Source organism: Lynx canadensis, chromosome B4 (genome assembly GCF_007474595.2).
Source record: "Lynx canadensis isolate LIC74 chromosome B4, mLynCan4.pri.v2, whole genome shotgun sequence".
In the NCBI taxonomy this organism is placed as follows: domain Eukaryota; kingdom Metazoa; phylum Chordata; class Mammalia; order Carnivora; family Felidae; genus Lynx; species Lynx canadensis.
The window spans coordinates 7,223,307-7,240,077 of record NC_044309.1 but is presented as its reverse complement, the minus strand read 5'-3'; the positions used below and the strand labels follow the sequence as shown (position 1 = coordinate 7,240,077).

The following is a 16,771-nucleotide window of genomic DNA, read 5'->3' as shown; positions in this document are numbered from 1 at the left end:
TTCTTTGGTTTTATTATTGCAAAGGCCGTTTATAAAATCATGGACTGGATTTAGGAAAGCAACCATGAAATAGCAAGGGACAACGACTGATTGAAATTCCTTCAATGTATTATGGGCTGAAGTCTCTCGACAGTAGGATTGGGGAGCAAGTTATATATAGGCACCTCCATTCTTTTCTCAGTAGCATGACCGGCTCACTTAAACGTGGCAACTTCAGATCCACTGACCGTGCCTCAAGAACTAAATCCTAAATAAAGAAAATGGAAAAGCAAACTATGAAATAGCCAATAATCTTTATTTTGCACTTCCCCACCCCCCATCCCTCTCCAAAAAGCACTAATGGGTATATTTGTGCATGTGAAAATACTGTATAAAGTATTTACGATGATCTCAAATCAGTAAAACAAAAAACACATATCTCAACACGGATGCTTCGTTTCCTTGTAGGGAGAGAAACATTTTGGCTCCTAGAGCAAGGAGGGCAGTGAAATACTGCGCCCTTAAAAGGTCGGTTCCATTTCCACTGATTTGCAATTTAACATTCATGGCAGAAAACCTCATTTCTCTAACCACATGATAAGTTTTAAAATATGACTAATTCATACACTAATAGCAATTTACTTGGCATTAAAAAAAAATCACAATTTCTATTAATATATTTGTATTAGGTTCAAAGCCCATATTCTAGCATTCAAGATATCCATTACACTGGCCCAAATCGGGATTATTTCAAAATCAAGTAAAAGTCCATATTTATTCCAAAGTTGCTAAAATATGCTAATAAAGTTAAATTTGATGTTTTACATTAAAAATAAAATATTCGGTTTATCTCTCAGACATCTATAACATATAATAAATAGTGGGCAGTATAGTAATATAATAAAGTTTTGTGATACCCTGAAATTTGATGAGTTTTCTTTAAGAAAAAAAATTCATAATATACTTCATTTCAGCCTTAAACCACAATCTCCATGAACAGATTTGCAGAAATAAAACAATATAAACACAAAATGCTACAGTATATGTTTTTTGTTTTGTTTTTGTTTTTGTTTTCTCTCGGGGGAATCTACACGTCCGTTGAATAAAAGTCAGTCAAAGAGACGTACAGATAACAAAACAATTTCGAATCATGGACTACAAATTTAAATTGCCTTGTTTTCCTTTCAACTGCTAGGGCCCCGGTGCCCACGGCGTGCGGGGGCCCGGTGCGGGGCCAGCTCAAGGTAGATCGCTCGGAACTATGGCTCTGTTTTCTAGCCTTCTTCGCTTATGTACAGCAGGAATTACAGACATGGCTGAAATCACGGTGGATTCCAGAGAAAGCCAGAATTAAACACGATAAAAATTTAAAAAATAACTACTTCATAAATATTTATTATTTACAGCAGGGGAGATCTTCTATAGTCTGGGAGGTTTTATACAAGTCGATGAAGTGTAGGAGCAGTGAGGAGAACGCCAGCAGTTTCGAGAAGGGCACGGCTAGGATGCGACCAACGTAGAAAATGCGTGCGAGTCAACAAAAATAATCTGCGCCAAAGCAAACGGGACATGATAGAAACCTTTTTCTTAAAAAATAGAAGGTATTTCACAAAAGCCTGAACATTTTACATGTTAGTACTAAAAACGGGGGGAGGGGGCATGGGGAAGCTTCATATATTCTCGTCACAAAAATATTTAGCAACACTCCGTCCGGAGCTCCTTTTCTGGTATTAGGATTATCTCACTAGAGCGGGAGAGAGGTCGCAAACTGTATACAGACGGACGATGTCCTTAAATTACAGTCGAGGCAGCTTACACTTTATCTTCTCGTCTAATAACCTTAATGAAAAGGCCCTGGAGAGAGAATAAAGAAAATCAAAAGGGAGGATTACGGTCTTTTTATTAATAATACTTGTCACTGGTAATAGAAAGCGGGGGCGTGGCCGTCCTCGCCCGTCACGCGGCCCTCCGTCACACGCCGCTTGGCCGGGGCGGAGCCGGCGCCGGCGCATGCGTCCTCGGCCTCCCGACGCCGGCGGCCCCTCCCTCCGAGGCTCGCGGGCGCCGCGCGGCGTCAACGTGCCCGGTCAGTGTGCCCGGTGCTTCCGCTTCTTGTGCTTCTTATCCTTCTTCTTGTTGGCGCACTTGGGGCAGAACCACTGCATTTCTTCCGGGGGTGCGGCCATTATTCCCACACAGGGCCTACGTGGTTGGAAAGGAGAAAGAAAAAGGCATTTGTTTGGATACCCAAACTTCACTTATGTGCAGATTGCCTCCCTATGTTCTGAAGCAATTGTTCTAATTGAAAAAAATTTTAAGTTTAAACAATTAAACGATTTTTACGCCTCTAGGATGTTCAGCCGAGCCCAGGCCACAACAGCTCTAGCTCCCGGAGCAGGGCTGCCGCGTGGCCTCCCCCGTCAGGCTGTGGCCTCCCCTCTCGGGCCGGGGCCCTCCCCGAGGCCCCGCTGCAGGAACGAAGGAGGGCTCCCTGCAGCCACCAGCGGCCCGGTTTTGCCGAGCAGCGGCCCGTGTTTATCTCCTGGGTGTCCTGTGTCCCGTGGCCGAACGGATTTCCGTCTGTCTACATCTGATCTTTACACTGTACGGTGAGAGGGTGATTTGCACGCATTCTGGATGCTTCTCCAGTGTGGGGGAGCCGGCGGGGAGCTGTCAAGAGCAGACACGCCTCCGTTCATGCCTGCGCTTTGTGACGTGTATGGCAAGGGGTTACCTCGATGTTCCTGTCAAGTGCTGCAGCTTACAGAAAGTTACTGGAAAGCAAGGAAAGGGAAACCTTTACCACCACCCCCCCCCCCTTTTTTTTTTAAACTAGAAGGACATATAAGCTAAACAAAACATGTGGAATTTAGGCTGCAGAACAACCGTCCAGAGATTCCTGATTTCTGCACTTAACACTAATGACATCGTAATCTTATTGTGCTGTTGCTCCTCAGGCGGCTCCCAGGACAGCAGTGGCGCCGGGAGGGGGTCCGGAAGGGACCCATCACTCGTGCGCCTGCCCGAGTCCCGCCCGCAGCGCTCACCAGTGGTACCAGTCGTCACAGTCGTCACAGCCGATCATGGGACTGCCGTCGTCCGGCTTGTTGCACCCGGGACAGATCCAGATCTGATTCCCCCACTCATCTCGGATCTGAGGTTTTTAAGTAGGGGGTGGGGGGGAGGGAAGAGGGGGAAACCAGGCGGAATGGGGGAAAAAAACCAAAGAGAGGGCAACATAAGAACGATGACTTTACACTATGAACCTAATAAACAAGTTAAACTGAAAAGAGAAAAAAATGGCTTGACAATTTGCTAAGGCCGTGATCGCGATCATCAGTACCCTGGGATCCACAGGAGACAGAAAGGAGCTGCTAAATACTCGAGGAGAAGGCATTTCTAATGAGTATTTTAATTTTTTTTTAACATTTATTTGTTTTTGAGAGACTGAGAGACACAGAGTGCAAGTGGGGGAGGGGCAGAGATAGAGAGGGAGACACAGAACTAGAAGCAGGCTCCTGCCCGGAGCTGTCAGTGCAGAGCCCGACCAGGGGCTCGAACTCAGAAACCGCGAGATCATAACCTGAGCAGAAGTCAGACGCTTTAGCCACTGAGCCACCCAGGCACCCTTCTAATGAGTGTTTTAAACTCTCCTGTAAGTCACAAAAACAAGGTGTTTTTATGACCAGTTCTATGAGCAGTATGACCCATGGCCACTTTTATCTAAAAAAACTAGTGTCAACATGTTAAGTTGGTAACGTTTAGGGTCATTATGGCCGTAACAGTTGATATTTTTGAAAGCTACAGAGCTCAAGCATATGCAATTTCCTCAGTCACGTTCACAGACGTGGAATTACTGAATCCAGCCAAATGTGCGTGGATCACCTTATTACTTATTAGCCAGGCACTTGTCCTGAACTAGCTGATAAGATCAAGGATATAAAAGAGCTGTTACTAAGTAACTTTCCATTCCCTTTATGACATTTTCAGTAAAGCACAACAACTAAAGGGCAAATAAAAGGAGGGATGCGAGAGGCCAACGAGCTACACATGTTAACGTTATTCTGCCACAAATGTGCGGTGCTCTGGAGTTTGCTTTACTGAACTGAGCTGTTCCCAATAGGAAGCATCCCTAATGATATCACTGCCTCAAATTCCACGGTTACAAAACCCGTTTGGAAGAAACAAATCTAGGATGAGCCTTCAAAAACCAGCCACGACTACTAGCTACTTTTCAAAAGTGTTTATAATAACGCGGCCAGTAGTCTCGATGAGTTTGTGCTGCAGGTGTGGTCTGTGCCTACACTTGCAGATAGTACCCTGACTAGAATGCAGAAAGAGTGGCTTTCGTGGTGTGCGACGGGGGTCGTGGGGGAACATGTTTCCTTCCACTGATGGGCTATTTGAAGGCCACCATTTTTGGAAGTCTACTGAAGGCAAGCTACGTGATACGGAAGCTTCCTAAAGAAACCTGTGGGCAGCTGCATCTGATTCAGCCCTCTCTAACTCTGAGGGGAGAGAACCACCTGTTACCGTGTGCCAGCTCTCTGGGGTTAACCCTGGTCCAGCACCCTATGCCCTGAAGCTGCCATGCATGGCCAGCCCGGCTGGCTGGTTGACCTCTCTTGAAATTAGAAGACCGTGACTCTGTTGCTGCTGAGAAATTTGCCAGAGCATCCTTAATAACTAACAGCAACCAGGGTACCGAGTTCTTTCAAACATCTGACTTTGTTCAGCCATCCTGAAACGAGCCCTGGGTAGGTTAAGAAGGGGGGGCTGGAGCTAGGGGAACCGAAGTGACAGTTCCAAAGTCCCACTGTTAGGCAGTCACAAAATCAGCCTTTTTGCCCTACTGCCTATGTTTTTCCTCCAGATCACACGTTTTGTCTTCTGTCTACAAAATGTCGCCGAGGAGATAAAGAGGCTTTGCTTCCATGTTATCCATGCCAGTCAGATTCATCTCCGGGGAGTAAGCCCGAAAATCCACTGAGAACCGGAAACTAGGCTATAACATCCTGTACCGATCATCTAGTCTCACCCGAACCCCCTAATTACAGATGAAGCAATGGAGACCGAAGAGGTTAAGTAAACTTTCCTCATCAGCCCATCTTGGGGTGATGTGCCCTCAGTTAAACACCTAGAACTTGGTCCTTGAATGGCCCAATTTCTTTTAAATGCTTATTTTTGAGAGAGAAAGCATGAGCAGGGGAGGGGCCGAGGGAGAGGGGGACAGAGCGAAGAGGGCTCTGCGCTGACAGCAGAGAGCCTGAGGTGGGGCTCGAACTCACATATGGTGAAATCATGACCTGAGCTGAAGTCAGAGGCTCAACTGACTGGGCCACCCAGGTGCCCCAGGTCAAATTTTTTTTTTTAATTAATTAATTAATTTTGATGGAGAGACAGAGCAAGCAGGGGGAGGGGAAGAGAAAGAGGGAGAGAGACAGAACCCCTGGCAGGCTCTGGGTTGTCAGCATGGATCCCGATGTGGGGCTCGAACTCACAAACTGTGAGGTCAGGACCCGAGCCGAAATCAATCTGTATCGGATGCTTAACTGACTGAGCCACCTGGGTGCCGCTAGAATGGGCCAATTTGATGACCACAGATTTTTATCACATCTTCTATTTTTGTCTTGAGTTGCCAACTTAGTATTTTTCTGTTAATTTTTCACATCTTTATGTCGTCTCTCAATACCTTTGGGATTTCCATCTCATCCTATCATTATAGTGCCTAAAATATTTATTTCTTGAAATTTCCTCCTAAAATACCTTCAAGAAAGATAATATTTACCCGATGTGTACCAAACACCACGAGTCCTACTGGCCAATCACATCAATTCAGACAGATCTGGGCCATCAGTAAGCGGACAGATCCCAGTCTGCGTATTTGGTGGTCAGATCCGTACCGGGACCCCGCGCGCCTGGAAGTGCCTCAAATCCCTCTGTCGTGTGTATGTCACTCCACGGTGCCCAAAGGACGTGTTTATAAAGACACTCCTTCACCACGAGATTGACTTCAGGCTTTAGAGTGGGACCTGACGCTATTAGGTACGGGGAAAACAGCTGGAAACGGTCCCAGGACAGCGACAGGAACTCATTCGAGGACACGCCTGGACACCCAGGAAGCTGTGTCCGGAAGTTCATTTCCATTTAACACGCAAGCCTGGCATACTCGGGGCCTCGGCCCGCCAAGCACTGTCAGCCGTGCGGCTACCTGGGGCCGGCGGCGGGCCCTGAGGATCCGTGTACGGTATGTAAATTATACGCGTCCGTGAGCAATTTCACTGCCGGGTGGAGAACTCCAACGTGGGACCGAATCACTGTTCATCTCGATACTTAGACGCGGACGCTGGGCGGTAGGAAACGGCACAAAGGAACGGCAAGCGATGCCGTGACGTCTGGGGAGACTAAGTACGTCAGTGCCTTCATGCCCTTCGGCCCAAGGCTTGCATGTGCAATGGAAATGCCTTTCCAGGCCTCAAGGGCCGCGTCCGACATCCGGGAGTGACACACACGACGCCGTGGGGCGGCGGGAAGCCCCGTCGCGGGGGAAGAGTGCGCTCCTGCCCCCCCCCCCCCCCCCCCCAAGCGTGCACACGCAAAGGGCAGCGCACCACGTAAGTGCTCACGGTCTCCGTCACCACGCTCCGGACCGGGGCCTTGGACGATCCGGCGCCAGAGACGGCGGGGGCCGGGGCGGGCATCAGGGCGGGGGCCGCGGCCGACGGCGGGAGGAGCGGCGAAGGCACCGGGGCGGGGGCCACGTGCACGGGCGCGGGGGCCGGGGCGGCTGCGGGCGGCGGGGTCTTGGGTCTGCTCAGAGAAGGGGCCGGCTTGGCTTCGGGCGCCGGGACCACTTTGCTGATGACGCTGTCAACGAGAGACAGAAAAAGGGAGAAGTCACGACAGGCTAGCGCGCTCACACCAGGCATTTAAAACGTTATCACAGAGTAACTTTCTTCTTCTAGGAGCAAAACTCTCTTCCGAGCGAGCATCCGGGGCCCCACCGGACTTGGTCAGAGTCAGGCCGGGGGGAGAAGGGTCCGTGGCGGGAGTGAGGGGTGCTCCCGGGGGCGGGCAAGGCCGGCCGGGCTCCCTTCCTGCGTCCTTGCAGCTGGCGGAGCCGGGCGGGGAGGTGCGGCCCCTCCCGGAACACGTGCGTCCCCAGGACTCACCGGCAGGGACTCCAGCCCGGACATACGAGCTCGGAGCCTCGGTCGGCCCCAGGCTGGCCGCGTGAGCGGGGGAAGGCGCTCGAGGGTGCGGTGCCCGAGCACCTGTACGAAGGTAGGTATGATCCTGGACACTGTACGCGTGTCACCTCCACCGGTCCTCAAACCAAGTTACCGTGATCCCATTTCACAGATGAGGACACGGGATTGGAGAGAGGAAGGAATGGGGCAAATGGGTGGCAGGCTTTGAACCAAGGTCTATTGGATTCCAAAACTCTTTCATTTTTTAAAAAACGTTTCCTTATTTGAAAAAAAAAAGTTATATATAATTTCAAGCAGAGAGAAAACCAGTATCACAGCTTAGGAAACAGAGCTAACTGGTCATCGGTCCTTGGCCACATTTGCTTAGATCTCCCTCGTCCGGAAGTAACCGCTGTCCTCAAGCTGGCAGGTACCTTTTTGTATTTCTGCTTTTTGTAGATGCCCACAAACAACATATACTGCGCTCCTGTTTCATGCTCTTTGACTATATACACAATATGACACCATATTTATCCTTTGCAACTAGTTTTCCTTTTTTTTTTTTTTTAATTGAGATATAACGGACATATAACCTTGTGTTAGTTTGAGATATACGGAGTGTTGGTTTGGTACATTTATATGTTACACTGATTACTGTAGCTCATAATCAGCTAATACCTTTGTCATGTCACATAATTATTTGTCTTTGTGTTTAGAACATTTCGGATCTACTCTCTTAGCCACTTGGAAGCTTCTAATACGGCACTGTTGACTATAATCTCTTTGCATTAGGTCTCCAGAACTTACCTGCCAGTGTCCCACTTAGTTTTATGTCCCTTGATTCATCCACACTGATACACAGAGATCTGTATTTTTCATTTTACTTGGAGTGCTGTACCATGGTTATGAATAAAGCCAAAGGGTTTGTGCCCATTCCCTCACTGAGGCTAAAACATACTATCCCGTAAATGTTACATGTTAACTTGGGACGCGTTCCAGAACTTCCCCAGGCTATCTTCCCAGGAATGAAGTTGCTGGGTCACAGGGCATGCACATTCTCACCTTCACCAGGAATCCCAAGCTGTTCCTTAAAATGACTGCACCAACCTATCTCCTCTTCCTACTATCCGACACTAACCTTTCCAAGCCCTGCTTTGCTGATCAACACTGTGGAAATACAGACGGCTGCCTCTGAGGGTCACAGTGAGAACCTGAATTCAGAGAAACGTGTCAAACACCATCAAATGTAGAGCGTGAACGCCATCATTATATGCACGGCTGTCGCTCATGACAACCCCACATCGCCATTACCAGGCCTGTATGCTTTTCTACCTTCTCAGAGTCTTGGTTGACAAAGCACTCCACTATGAAGCATCGATTCTTTGCTATTCTGATTAGAAGCTTGTAAAACGTTAAACTATCTTAAAAATTTCGCCATGTAAACGAATAATTAATGCGAACTGTTTTCCAGTTGAGTTACGAGTAGGACTGTCTTGCTGACTCGAACGTAGCCAAAAACCAAGAAAATGTAACATAGGCTGTTGGTGGAGAAGACGCTCAGTAACGCTTAACACAACTCACAGTGCATACTGACCGGACTCCTACTAAGTACTGCATATTCTAAGCACTTGAAAGCCAACGGCACGGTGGGCACTGTGCTAAATACTCACGTGCCTTACTCCCTCGATCCTCATGTCAGCCCCATGAGGTAAACACACCTACGACTGTCCTTTCGCAAAGCAGGGCACAGAGAGATGAAGTATCCTGTACAAATTCACAGACTGCTAGGAGACGGAGCCAGAATTTAAATTTTTTTTTTAAATGTTTATTCAGTTTTGAGAGACAGAGCAGGGGCAGGGAGGAGGGGGGCCAGAGAGAGGGAGACACAGAATCCGAAGCTGTCGGCACAGAGCCCGACGTGGGGCTCGAACGCACAAGCTGTGAGATCATGACCCGAGCTGAAGTCGGACGCCCAGCCGACCGAGTCCCCCAGGCGCCCCGAGACGGAGACAGAATTTAAACGTGGGCGGTCTGATTTCAGAGCCTGTGAACTTAACAACTACACAACACTGTCTCTCTCACCGCTTGCTGGGCGTGTGCTGCCTAATACGTAAGGTGGGAGTTCAAAGTTATTGCTAAGGCATTTATATCCGTATGTGCAAGCACTTCGTATTTTTATGGCTAGACTAAAGTTTTACACGCTGTTTTTGGAGGTAGTTTCCCATAATGGTTTGAAATCTAGGTGCTGGGACCAAAACTAAAGGAAAAGCAGGAACCAGAGAGGTTAAGCAGAACATAGATGTGTCAGCCTGAGGGCACGTATGCATGAGGGAAATCTGATCTTTGGTTTTGATAAGGAGGACAGGTTTCAAAGCCTGGGGCCTGCCAACGTGGAAAGTCTGACAGAACTCCCTCCCCACATTAAAAACTCCCAAGAGGCCACTAGACTGATTAAGAATTAATCAAAGCCTCGTGAAGTTTTAGATCTGTGGTCCAGGACGCTACATTTAAGGTACTTTGGGCTTGCAATGTGCCCAGGTACCCAGCACTAATCATCGTGAGATGAAGTAACTTAAAACGTAGGCCTTACATTATTAATGCAGAGAAGTATTAGGAAACAAAGCAGCACATAATCTTAAAGAAAACCAAACATACGAGGAGTCAAGGTAGCATCAGGGAGAACCAGAAGATTACAGAGACTAGAATTATTAATTATAAAACAACTCTGCTTACACTGTTTTAAAAAATGAAAGGCAGGGATGCCTGGCTGGCTCAGTCAGTGGAGTGTGTGACTCTTGATCTTGGGGTTGTGAGTTTGAGTTCCATGTCGGATGTAGAAATTACGTAAAAATAAAATCTTGAAAAAATAAAACTAGGGGCACCTGGGTGGCTCAGTCCGTGAATCGTCCAACTCTTGTTTTCGGCTCAGGTCATGATCTCACGTTCGTGGGACTGAGCCCCACACTGGGATCCATGATGAGTGTGGCGTCTGCTTGGGATTCTCTCCCCCTCTCTGCGTCTCCCCCACTCACACACTCTCTCTCTCTCAAAAATAAATAAACATTAAAAAAAGAAAAAGGCAAAGCATGACATTATCTGCAGGTAATAGAAGGTTATAAAGAGTCATCTAGCAGATTTGAAAGAAACAAACTGACCTAGAAATGAAAAATACAACAAGTGGACTCAAATTTATTCTCAGCAGAATGAGAGAACTGTAAGCTGAATAATAAGACAGAAGAATAATAATCTAAAATGTAGCTTAGAGGGGCAAAGAGAGAACAGAATAAATTACTACATATCTAATAATTACTACACATTTAATCATAATTCTAGAGAAAGAATGGGGCAGAGACAAAATGTTAATAAGACTATCTGAGGACGTTCACAGACGTGATGGCAGATACGAATCCACAGACTTAAGAAACCCAACAAATCCCAGGCGAGATAAAGAAATCTGCACCTAGACATATCAGAGTGAAACAATGAAACATCATAGATAGAAAAGTCCGAAAAGCGGCGAGGGGTCGCGGGGGCGGGGGGCAGGGGGAACCAGTGACTTTCAGAGACAGATGGCAGCTGACTTCTCCACAGCAATGATGAAGCTGGAAAACAGTGGAAGAACATCTTGGAGGTGTTGAAGAACAATGCATTTTGTCTTTGGAAACATCTTTCAAGAATAAGGATGAAATAAAGACATTTTCCAGAAAGCAAGATCTAAGGACTTGCCCACAGTGGACCTTTACTAAAAGAAATTTTGAAGTAGCAATTCCCAAAGTTTTTGGTCTTAGAGACCACTCTACGTTCTTAAAAACCGCTGAAAAACTCAAAGAACTTTTGTTGACGTGCATTGTATCTGTCAATATTTGCCACATTAAAAATCGAAACTGAGAAATTAAAAAATAATTATTTTAGTAATTCATTGAAAAGGAAGAATAATAAACCCATTACATGTTATCAGGTAACATTTTCTTTCTTTTTAAAATTTTTGTGAGAGGGGCGCCTGGGTGGCGCAGTCGGTTAAGCATCCGACTTCAGCCAGGTCACGATCTTGCGGTCCGTGAGTTCGAGCCCCGCGTCAGGCTCTGGGCTGATGGCTCGGAGCCTGGAGCCTGTTTCCAATTCTGTGTCTCCCTCTCTCTCTGCCCCTCCCCCGTTCATGCTCTGTCTCTCTCTGTCCCAAAATAAATAAAAAACGTTGAAAAAAAAAAATTAAAATTTTTGTGAGAAGACTAACACTACCTTTGTATTTTTTGCAGATCACCTTAGCGTGTGCACATGTAACTGCGGGGGGAGGAGTGTTTTCATGGCCTTTTCAGATGATTGTGTAAATTCTTCGATACTGCACCAAAAATGCAACAAGTGACAGCTTCTTAAGTTAGTCACAATCGGGGCGCCTGGGTGGCGCAGTCGGTTAAGCGTCCGACTTCAGCCAGGTCACGATCTCGCGGTCCGGGAGTTCGAGCCCCGCGTCGGGCTCTGGGCTGATGGCTCAGAGCCTGGAGCCTGTTTCCGATTCTGTGTCTCCCTCTCTCTCTGCCCCTCGCCCGTTCATGCTCTGTCTCTCTCTGTCCCAAAAATAAATAAACGTTGAAAAAAAAAAATTAAAAAAAAAAAAAAAAGTTAGTCACAATGTGTGATCTGAAACCGTATCACAGCTTTTTATACTCATTGATGTGCTAACGCTCTGAATGGTTATTTTACCCACCCATGATTTTTTTTTTATTAATTTTTTTTAAATGTTTACTTATTTTGGGGACAGAAAGAGACAGAGCATGAATGGGGGAGGGGCAGAGAAGAGAGGGAGACACAGAATCGGAAGCAGGCTCCAGGCTCTGAGCCATCAGCCCAGAGCCTGACGAGGGGCTCGAACTCACGGACCGCGAGATCGTGACCTGAGCTGAAGTCGGACGCTTAACCGACTGAGCCACCCAGGCGCCCCCCGACCCATGATTTTATAACATCATGCATTAGTTTTTAATATCGGTTCACTGAATTATGCAGCTCTTCCGAATATTTACACATTTCATTGTACAATATTAAAATATCACATTTGGTGGTGTTACCGTCATCTCATCACAAATTTCTTAGAGTACTAACGAGCCATCAACTTGTAATATGTTTTCCAAGATTCGAATTTTTACTGAAAAGCTTCTACTTTGTCATTTACAACAAATATTCTCCCCTGAGAATTTTCCTTGTGGTGACAGGCTTCCTTTATTCATTTTTGATGAAATGTTGGGCAAATATCCAAATGTGAGTAAGCACAGTTTGTAAGTGGCTCTTTCGAGTAGAAATAGTATTTTGTGAGGAAAGCTGCTGGTTCAGCTTGCAACTTAAATAATCACACAAATACTTTTCCTCAAGACACCTGTCATGTTTTAGTAAGGACAGGAAGTATTTTATGAGTGCTTCCTGTTTCATCACTATCTATTTCAACACATAAACTACTATGTTCCAAGGCCTATGCACCACTCTGAGCATCTCTTTTTCTTTTTTAATTTTTTTTAGTGTTTATTTTTGAGACAGAGAGAGACAGAGCATGAGTGGGGGAGGGACAGAGAGTGAGGGAGACACAGAATCCGAAGCAGGCTCCAGGCTCTGAGCTGTCGGCACAGAGCCTGACGTGGGGCTCGAACTCACGGACCGTGAGATGACCTGAGCTGAAATCAGATGCCCAACTGACTGAGCCACCCAAGTGCCTGAGCTAAAGTATTCTAAGGTACTTCTATTATCTGGAAGGAGGTGCAAAGATATTACATTTAAAATGTAGTAATTTCTAGGGTAAAAGATTAGGAATAAAGTAAATGTTTAATTTCTAAACTAGTATGAGGAAAAATGACTTGTTCTTTTTTTTTTTTTTTTAAGTTTATTTATTTATTGAGAGACAGGAAGGGAAGGGGAGGAAGGGGCAGAGAGAGGGAGACAGAATCCCAAGCAGGCTCTGCACTGTCAGCACAGAGCCTGATGTGGGGCTTGAACCCATGAACTGTAAGATCGTGACCTGGGCAGAAATCAAGAATTGGACGCTTAATTGACTGAGCCACCCGGGTGCCCTGAAAAATGGAATGTTAAAATAAATAAGAAAAGGAGAAACAGAGAACAGAAAGACAAATAGAAAACCCAAAATAAGGTGGGTTGTAACTCAAAAGATCAATAATCATATCATATAAATGGTCTAAACAATTTACTTGCCAGATTGAGTAAGACAGCGAAACCTAACACTGTATTATTTGTCAGAAACACATCTAACAACGGAGCAGTGGAAAGGCTGAGGGAAGCGGCCAGCAAAAGAAGCATATGGACACAAGGAAATGTGACCGCAAACGAAACAGACTGTGAGGCGAGAACTACCAGCGGTAATGAAGGTTTCTTCATAACGATAAAAGGGTCCGACGTGCCAGGACGGGATAATAATCTAAAATTTGAATGCGCCCCAAAACACATCCTCAAAATATATAAAGCAAAACTGACAGACCTGTAAGAAACAGACAAAGCCACAAGTATAACGGTATTTAGCGTATCGGTCTCTCTGGAACTAACAGAGTAGGCAGTCAAAAAGCCAGGAAAGGTACAGTTATTGTAAGTTTTGAAGCAAATAACAAAAATAACAAAACCGACCCAATGGACATTAAAAAAAAACTCTATGTTCGACAAATACAGACAACTCATTCCTTTCAAGAACACACTAAAAAAACCTGACCAAACAATTCCCATAAGGCCAAAGAATAATTTGAATGGTCTGTACCCATATCTGTTACCTTGGCTACAGTAATTCCTCAAAGGCATGCAAAGCCTTTTTACTTCCGTATCCTCAGCACCTAACATGTTAACACCTAATAAATACAAGCTGGGCCTGCAAGTAGTGATTTCCTAGAAGAAATCATACATTTAGGAAATAGGAAAGTTTTCTACCCAATAAAATTATAGGGAAAGATTGCATAGTCATATGCACTATGATGTGGGAGGAAAGAGGGATGTAGGACAGGGAAGGAAAACATGGGGTGTCATGAAGAGAGGAGAGCGAGCGAAGGTATGACAGACAGGTCAGGAGCGTGAGGGGGAGAACCCAGGTACCTGAGGTTGTGGGTTCCCAGAGTTGGTGGACGGGGGCGGGGGGAGAAAAAGTAAGAAGAAACAGCTTTGAGATCTGTGATGACCAGATGCAGAAATACGACCGAAACCTAAGCTATCAACAAGAAGAGGCTACTGGAGGGAAAGACTTTTCCTATCTCCTACCTATTCGTGGGAATGACGTGGGGGGATTTAGAAAACGATCTTCAAAGGATCTGTTCCTTTTATCGCTTTGTGTCAACTTTACTATTAGCTGTTCTAGTGGAAAATGTTTGCTGGAGATGACAACCGAACCTATTACCTAAAATGATTTTCAGATATTCATGTGCTCCAACAGACAATGATCAAACAGAATTGAGAAGCAACTGTGCTTGAGTTGTAAGACAGTGCAGTTAATTTGGAAAAAAGAAAACTCAAATTATAGGGTATATCGCAAACCGTAAATTCTAAAGGGATTAAATATTTGGTAAAAGAAAATGTAAAACCGTTAACATACTCTGACAAATAAGAAAACACGTGTTTTTAATCTGGGAGGAGAGGATGATTTTCTCAGCATCTCCTTAGAAGCAGAAACCATGAAAGGAAACGCTGATTTGATTGTGCCAACACTGTAAAATATCGTAAGCAAAGGCAAAAGACAAGATGACGGACAGTTATTTGCCACATACGCGATAAAGCGTTCAGTTCCTGTTAAATAAAGAGTTCTGTCAAATCAAAACCAAAAAGACTAAATTCGTACTAAAACGTGAGCAAAGGACACAAGCAGCAGATACAGAGTGAAAGAAACAAAAGCCGCCAACAGGGGGAAGAAAAAAAAGAGTTCTATATTCATGGTAATCAAAGACATGGGCATGAAAACGACAATAAAATAGCTTTCTTAGTACAGGTTACAAAGATGTTAGGATGGGCCAATGGGAGGGATGGTTGGTATAGCACTTATGAATGATTACCAAAACCTGAAAAACGTACTTGTCTTTATTTTTTTAATGTTTATTTATTTTTGAGAGAGAGAGACAGAGAGAGAGAGACACACACACAGCACAAGTCGGGGAGAGGCAGAGAGAGAGGGAGACACAGAATCGGAAGCAGGCTCCATCCAGGCTGTCAGCACAGAGCCCGACGCGGGGCTCGAACTCACAAACCGAGAGGTCATGTCCTGAGCTGAAGTCGGACGCTTAACCGACTGAGCCACCCAGGCCCACCTATTTTATTATTATTATTTTTTTTAATATCAAAGCAACTTTACTACTAAAAACATCTTGTCTTTGGCACGAACGAGTAGGTCTGAAATCATAGGAAACTGACACACAGCAATCCACCCTGTGATTTCAAATCACTCACACTAATCAATATTAGGGTGTAATGCACTGTACAAATTCAAGTCCACAGAAATATGAGTGCACTCTGCAATTCTTAGTTACACTCAACCGTATTTTGTATCGTTCCTTTGCGGCACATTCTTACACACCATTCTTTAATGACAAGTTTGAGCAACTATATCCCTATATTACGATCAACATAAACCTAACAAAGAAATCTTTAACAGGGCCATCACATCCAATTGCCAAATGAGCAACAGGTAAACTTCTTAAGCAGGTTGGTTTAACCTCCTTGAAAATTATGTTTCCAAGTAAAGATCATTTGGAGAAGGCGCCCAGAAGTACTAGCTTGCATAACACAATCAGACACATGTTGGCTTGCCACAATGTCCAAATCAAGGCTGTCATTTTTGAGAAGGCAAGTTTTTGTTCTCTTTTCAATTCCTGCAAATTTGTCTTGTTACTCTCCATTTCCAAATGTTCCTTTATTGTCTTCACTTTTTTAATGTATGACTTGTACTTATTAGATTAATTTTTAGAAGTTCAATGTGAAACACGTCTCTGGTTATTTTAGTAGTTTCTTTATCTTCTCTGACCTCAAATAATATTATTTCCTTCCATCGTCACATCCATGACCTGTCCCAGTTGTACACATCCCATCAAGTTGTATCCTTTTTGCCTCTTTTGACTCCAATAGGTTAGGCTGAGGCTTGGCTCAGAGCATACTGTCCTGGTCCGAGTACCTGTACACGTACCTGTACCAGCCATAGGTCTCAGGTACAGCCATAGGTCTAAGGGTTACAAAGTATTTTCATTCCATTCCACCAACATACCCTTGGCAACATGTTTTCCTTCCACCCTAAGGGGGCTTTCTGTGGCCTGTAGGCTTGCTCCACTCTCTTTGGATACTGGGGAACCACAAAAGTGTGGTAAGCCAATGTCCTACTCTGATTTCCCACTGATCCAGGGAATCACAGTCTTTATAGGATGTGTGGTATCGACTTCACTTCTGGCTGGCTGTCTGGTATCTCAGACATCCACGACTGCCCCAAAGATTATCAGTGTTCTGAGAATATTCCTGGTATCAATCCATCTTAACTGGAACAACTGTCAGTCTAAAATCAGAGAAACATCTTTCATGTTGTTTGTTTTTTCTGTTAGTATTCTGCTATTTTTAATGATTTCTCCAACTGCTTTATGTCGAGGTTCCAC

General features: G+C 45.2%; 1 protein-coding gene across 1 annotated transcript in view; it reads right to left on the bottom strand.

Annotated features, from left to right (window-relative positions):
- Positions 1 to 278: 278 nt before the first annotated feature.
- TAF3 (TATA-box binding protein associated factor 3) overlaps positions 279 to 16,771 on the bottom strand; it is a 182,406-nt gene continuing 165,913 nt past the window's right edge. Inside the window, exons 5-7 of the mRNA XM_030321998.2 lie at positions 6,591 to 6,846; positions 3,027 to 3,133; positions 279 to 2,181 (exon numbers count right to left, since the gene is read on the bottom strand). Of these exons, the coding sequence (XP_030177858.1) occupies positions 2,067 to 2,181; positions 3,027 to 3,133; positions 6,591 to 6,846 (478 nt within the window). The 3' untranslated portion in view covers positions 279 to 2,066. The remainder of the gene's footprint in view (positions 2,182 to 3,026; positions 3,134 to 6,590; positions 6,847 to 16,771) is intronic.